Source organism: Dendrobates tinctorius, unplaced genomic scaffold (genome assembly GCF_039654945.1).
Source record: "Dendrobates tinctorius isolate UK_male_01 unplaced genomic scaffold, ASM3965494v1 ptg000029l, whole genome shotgun sequence".
Lineage (NCBI taxonomy): Eukaryota > Metazoa > Chordata > Amphibia > Anura > Dendrobatidae > Dendrobates > Dendrobates tinctorius.
The window spans coordinates 56,883,187-56,890,000 of NW_027361697.1; the positions used below are offsets into that span (position 1 = coordinate 56,883,187).

The following is a 6,814-nucleotide window of genomic DNA, read 5'->3' on the forward strand; positions in this document are numbered from 1 at the left end:
CAGACATGTCACATAGTAATCAGCCCAATAGCTGCATTCAGGCATTGCTGCTGTGCCTCCACATTAATGGCGTCTTTGTAAATAACCTCATGTTCATCTTTATTTAATCCCTCGCAGATTTTTGATTTGATGGATGCCAAAGCAAGAGCAGACTGTATCAAAGAGATTGACCTCCTTAAGGTAAACACTTTTTGAAGCACCCCAAAGATTTGTTTGTAGAAATCGCTTTTTGTGTGAAATCTGAAGCTTTGATGATCTTGTTGTTACTTTCGTCTAGCCGAGACCCTTTTTCCAATGTGCCACATGAAGGCTTTGAACCACTTCGTTTTCACATCTCCTGTGAACTTGGCATCTTCTTAAATAAGGGAAGAAAGATGTTTACATCTTTGGATAAAACTGCATTAAAAGTCAATTTGCTGTTTTCCTTCTAACAAACGCGGCGGGATTCTATGCTACCCTCCAACTATTTTGTTATAAATGAAAGCTTGCATATGTGGTTCACTGATATTTATCCTGCACAATTATCTCTTTCCCATATCGTAGTGACGCTATTATAGGACTACGTAATTCAGTTTCCATATATTACACATTATATTGCTCTAAAATAAGGAAATTGCTTTTCCAGCCAAGTCAAAAAAGTGACAAGACCTCTGTTAAGGCAGGTTTCTACTATTTCCTTCTCATACTGAGAGCCGATCAGTGATATTGCGGAACAATAGGGTGATGGTATAGGAGGACAAACGATGGTAGATATGATCCTCTGATCCCCATACAGTTTGCATATTGTAGACTGCACGCCCCTGTTTACACGGGGAGATGTGCTGCCGACAATAATTACTTTTAAGGCCACATATAAAATCATGATATTTTGCCTACTGATTGCTGCTACGTTTACACCGGCCAATGATTGAGAAGCCAGTTATCAGGCAGTATAGTGGGTCTTTAAAAGCAGCTACATTTCATATGCTTTTACTTTTAAAAGAGAAAATGTGTGAAATCGATCAGCCTGTTTTTAATTTATGGATAACAACTTGTATGAAAACAGTTAATAGTTAATTTAAGTTATTGTAGGGCTATTTCTAGAATTGAAAGCTATACCCAATCATTTGGTTATGGGATAACTTGTTAATCACTGGGGGGTCCGACTGCTGGAACCAAATCACCAGCGTTAACAAGCCCTGGATCCCCAGAGCCCCGTTGTGATTGGAGTGCACACTCAATTTCTGAACAAGTATTTATGAGGCTAATGGGGAAAGCCTATTACAGTGCTTGGCTGTCTCCAGCAGTCTTAAAGACAATAGAGCAGAGGTTGAACATGCACACCTGTGCTCCAGTTAAGTTTGGGCTCTGAAGATCCTGGTTCTTAAGACACAGGGCCATGCACTCGGCTTTGCATGGAGTCCCAGATCCGCACTGTCACTGATTAGCAGATACACTTATTCCAAGGAAATGGCAAATTCTGTGACTTAAATTATTGTAACGTCTCTTGACTAGAGGATTTGGGAATCTTTTGCTCGCAAAAGAGGAGCCTTAATAGCTGTCTACATATATTTCAAGGCTTTCACACTGTACAGGGATCAGCTTTATTCTCATTTGTATGAGGAAAGACTAGAAGAAATGGGAGGAGACACAGATTAGATATTAGAAAAAACTTCTCGACGTTGAAGGGTGAACAACTCGTGGAACAGGCTGTCACGAGAGGTGGTGAGTTCAATGGACGTCTTCAAACAGAGGCTGGACAGACATCTGTCTGAGATGGTTTAGTGAATCCTGCATTGAGCAGGGGGTTGCACCAGATGGCCCAGGATTTCCCTTCCAACTCTAACATTCTATGATTCTATGCTGTCTTTGAACTATGAAGGGTTTATTTTAAATGAAAGTTATCAGTGTGAGCATGTAATGACTGACAGTCTTCTCTCCTGATCTACATGTCTTACACTGGTAACCCCCCCTTTCATTTACAATAACCTCTGGATGCAGATTTTCAGGGAGATCTGTGTCGAGTTCACAGATCATAACAGCTCATCTACAAATTAGGAAAAACCTGGAATAAGACTTCGGATCACAGATGTCAAGGTATCATTTTATTCCACTTTCTATGACGTACATGCCCATATAGACGGCTTAGGATGGTTAACCCCACTGTCAGAGTCCCTTTAACTTGTATTACACTTACGGATTCGTAGGTCAACATGGTAAAAATGGCAACTAGTATACGGTTTGTTATACACCTGCATATTCACCTTTAGGGCTTGTGCACAAGTTGCAGATTTGGTGCATTCTTTCCATGCAGATTTGCTACCAAAACCTGAAGGAATCCTGGGTGTCAGCAAACTGAATGAGAAACCTGACGTGTCATGCACGCGATGAGTATTTTTGACTTGCAGATTTGGTGCAGAAAATTAATCTGGAGCATGTCAATTCTCTGTGTTTTTGCCCTGCGTTTTTCACCATTGACCTCACTCAAATCAGTCAAACGCAGGCACAAACACATTAAAAAGCTTGTTTTTGTAGCTATGTTTTTCCTGCCAAGAGATACAGAAATGGTGCAAAAACGTCCGCATCCATTTACTCAACGTATGCACATATCATTATTCTTTCTGCTTTAATTCACCAATGGTTGTGTTTTTTTTGTTGTTTGCACCTGCTTATACACACGTGGTCAAAATTGTTGGTACCCCTCAAAAACCCCAAAATGGTCACAGAAATAACTTGAATCTGACAAAAGTAATAATAAATCAAAAATCTATGAAAAAGAACAAATGAAAGTCAGACATTGCTTGTCAACCATGTTTCCACAGAGTTTTTAAAAAATAAAACTCATGAACGGGCCTGGACAGAAATGATAGTACCCTTAACTTAATATTTTGTTGCACAACCTTTTGAGGCAATCACTGCAATCAATCGATTCCTGTAACTGCCAATGATACTTCTGCTCCTCTCGACAGGTATTTTGGCCCACTCCTCAAGAGCAAACTGCTCCAGTTGTCTCGTGTTTGAAGGTTTCCTTTTCCAGACGGCATTTCTCAGCTATTTCCAAGGATGCTCGATAGGATATAGGTCGGGGCTTATAGAAGGCCATGTCAGAATAGTCCAATGTTTTCCTCTTAGCCATTCTTGGGTGTTTTTAGTTGGGTGTTTTGGGTCATTATCCTGTTGCAAGACCCATGACCTACAACTGAGACCAAGCTTTCTGACACTGGGCAGCACATTTCTCTCTAGAATCCCTTGATAGTCTTGAGATTTCATTGTACCCTGCTCAGATTTTAGGCACACTGTGGCACTATGTGGCAAAGCAGCTCCAGAACTTAACAGAGCCTCCTCTATGTTTCACAGTAGGGACAGTGTTCTTTTCATGATATGATTCATTTTTCCATCTGTGAACATAGAGCTGATGTGCCTTGCCAAAAAATTCCATTTTTGTCTCATCTGTCCATAGGACATTCTCTCAGAAGCTTTGTGGCTTGACAACATGTAGTTTGGCAAATTCCAGTCTGGCTTTTTTATGTTTTTTTTTTTTTTTTTTTTTTTTCAACAATGGTGTCCTCCTTGGTCGTCTCCCATGAAGTCCACTTTGGCTTATACAACGACGGATGGTGCGATCTGACACTGATGTTCCTGGAGCTTGAAGTTCACCTTTAATCTGTTTTAGAAGTTTTTATGGGCTCTTTTGTTCCCATCTCCAAGATCCTATCCCAATATGTAGTAGGTGTAATAATAATATTGGCAAATACCGCCAATTAGAAATGTAGTATAGTTTTTCTGATTCGCTACATCTATTACCTAATGTGCAGGGTATTCCAGTAGCTTAGATATCCATAGTTACAACAACTATGAGCTGTTTAACATACTGTCACAAATTAGTGGTCGTAACCATGAATTCTGCAATTCCCTGCACATGAGGTAATAGACGTAGCGAATCTGAAGAGCTATACTACATTTCTAATTGGAGATATTTGCCAATATTACATCTACTACATATTGGTATGGGATCTTGATTTTGTTAATACCCCTTTTACATTTTTCAATTAGTCGTATATGGGCAAAATCTTATTTAGGGGTTGTCGTTTGAGCGAACTGTAGATTGTTGATGGGGCGTGGCTATGCGGTGGTGAGGAAAGGACGCGCGCTGCGAGGGCTCCTGCTTATCCTCCATTTATCCTGAGCATACCTCCTGCATATTGCTTTGGATCCGGCAGCGCTGGGTGCCCGCTGGTGTTGGGACCCCCTGGGGGTTCCGAGAAGAGGCGCAGGAAAATATTGTTATTCTCACCTTCTGGCGTCCTGCGCAGCCTTCCCGCCTCTCTCCACGCTCTCGTTCCCAGTAATTTCCGTGAGAGTTCCGTTACGTGTGCACATAGCCTTAGTGATCCTTCTGTCTGCACAGACTCTGCTCCCAAGCTATAATAATAAATAAACCTAACACCTGCTGTATATATAATTAAAACGGGAGGATTTCTGGACTGTACATTCTCAGCTCTACTGACGTATTTCACTGCTTTTCACCATGAATCGATCTAAAGGATCGACGGCAGCAGAAAAATTAAAGAAATTCATCAGACCCGACCCTTCTGAGAGTGCACGTTCTCTGCGGAATGCCCCCTCACAATCTCAGCGTAAAAATCGCCCCTCAGAGGATGGAGAGGAGGCTGAGCGGGAAGAAATGACCCTTAGCCTGCATCAGCTGCTCAGATGCCTGTTTATCTCCCTCACTAGGACATCCCTGACGGAGAAAATAGAGGATGTCTATACTGAGGTGGGGAGACTCCGTCAGGATATGCAGGCCATGAGGGGGTGCATCACGGAGGTAGAGACGAGAGTGTCCCAGGTGGAAGACACCATTACGCCTATGGAGGCTAAGTTAACCAAGGTAGCGGGGTCTATGAACGCCTGGAGACAAAATGCAGACAACCTAGAAAACAGAATGCATCGGAATAACATCCGTGTCATCGGTCTGCCTGAACGCTCTGAAGGTCAGCACCCTGAGCAATTCCTAGAGGGCTGGCTTAAGGCCTCTCTGGGAGATGAATTCTCCTCGGTGTTCGCGGTTGAGAGAGCCAATAGGGTTCCCACCAAGCCCTTTCCTCCGGGAGCTCCACCTAGACCCTTCCTGGCACGTCTCCTCAATTGTAAAGATAGAGACACCATTCTATGCCTTGCACGACAAAAGAGTCCCCTCAAGTTCAACAACGCTGTGATCTCAATCTTCCCGGATTTCTCCATGGAACTCCAGAAGCAACGTGCGCAATTCATCGACATCAAGAAGCGGCTCAGGGAAAGGAACGTTGTATACTCCATGATCTATCCGGCTCGGCTTCGGGTTGTCCACGGGGGTTCCTCCGTGTTTTTCACGGATCCAGCCGAGGCTACCGAGTGGCTGCGGTCCCATAGAGGATCTCCTGCAAAGGAATCCTATAGTGTCTACTTTCATCTGGATCCTTTCATTGCAGGCCTAATCGGAGCTCTCCTGGCGGGCACACAAATTTCTACAATACCGGACACTGCGATCAGTGATGGTATCCCCTTGTTTATTTTCTAATGGGAGCGTGGGACTTTGCTCCTATGTTACTAGGTTTATATCTTGTTTTCTTTTTTTCAAAAGCTTTAGTTCTAGCTTTAAATGTTACTTAGGTAGAAGCTGCAGCCAATGGAAGTCCTGCTATTTGTGTGATGTCTCTGAGTTCTACTTGGGCGCTGATGCGCAACATGTCCAGATAGGTGAGGATGGGTTCTGAATTAATATGCATGACATGGAATGTGAGGGGTATCAAAACCCCCCGGAAAAAGGTTAAAGTATTTTCACAAATCATGCACTATCACTCTCACATTGTGGCTCTGGTTGCGACGCATTTGACTAGAGATACAGTTCGGAGTGTACAAAAACCAAGGGTTCAGTGGTCTATACACGCATTTCACACCAGTTACTCCAGGGGGGTCTCATTACTAATACATAGGGACATTAGATGGGAGGTTCGGGAGGCCCGGAGGGACTCTGAAGGGCGCTTCATATTTGTGTATGCACTGATCAATTCTAGGAAATATGTTATTTTGTGTGTTTATAATCCCCCTCCTGCGGGTGCGTCAATTCTCCAAAAAGAGTTGAATTTTGCTCTGAATTACCCAGACGCAGATGTCATCTGTATGGGGGACTTTAATTTGGTTATGAATAATCGCCTTGACAGATTGAGACTAGATGATGGGACACAAGGTGGGACCCCGGCAGCGGCTGTGTCCCAATTATCACAGTTTATAGAAAGTAGTGGATGGTTGGACCTATGGAGAACACGCCACCCAGAGATAAGAGAATATACTTGTCATTCATCCACTAAGCGTTCCTTATCCCGCATAGATTACATTTTTGGATCTAGTGGTCTAGCAATGTGGGTGGATAGTATTGAGCATGGAAGTAGAGGGATTTCAGATCATAGCCCAATCATTCTTAAACTCAAATATGGCCCACCAGGTAGTAGGATGACATGGAAATTATACCCTTTCTGGTAGAAATTGGTTAAGTCACCTGACAGAACAATTGACCAATTACATGATTTCGTGTCCTCCCACCCCGGAATGTTAATTTATTTTGGGACACCCTTAAGGCGTACTTGAGGGGTTGCTTATCTTCCACGATCTCCTACATCAAACGGGTGACGTCGAGGGAGGATGACGAAATAGAGCAACGATTGAAAGATTCTGAGGCAGCTTACATATCCGATCAAACTAGTGGTAATAGAGTGGAGTGGTTGACTGCCCAAAGATTATATACTCAACATATACACTCTAAGTCCAAACGTAAATTATTCTTCACTTGCCAGTC

At 42.9% G+C, this 6,814-nt stretch overlaps 1 protein-coding gene across 5 annotated transcripts in view; it reads left to right on the top strand.

The window, feature by feature from the left end:
* NEK7 (NIMA related kinase 7) overlaps positions 1-6,814 on the top strand; it is a 162,392-nt gene that overhangs the window by 63,530 nt on the left and 92,048 nt on the right. For 4 of the 5 annotated variants that reach the window (XM_073571739.1, XM_073571737.1, XM_073571738.1 and 1 more), the window contains one exon: positions 118-180. The exons of the other annotated variant lie outside the window; for it this stretch is intronic. In XM_073571739.1, the coding sequence (XP_073427840.1) occupies positions 118-180 (63 nt within the window). The remainder of the gene's footprint in view (positions 1-117; positions 181-6,814) is intronic. 5 annotated transcript variants of the gene reach the window in all.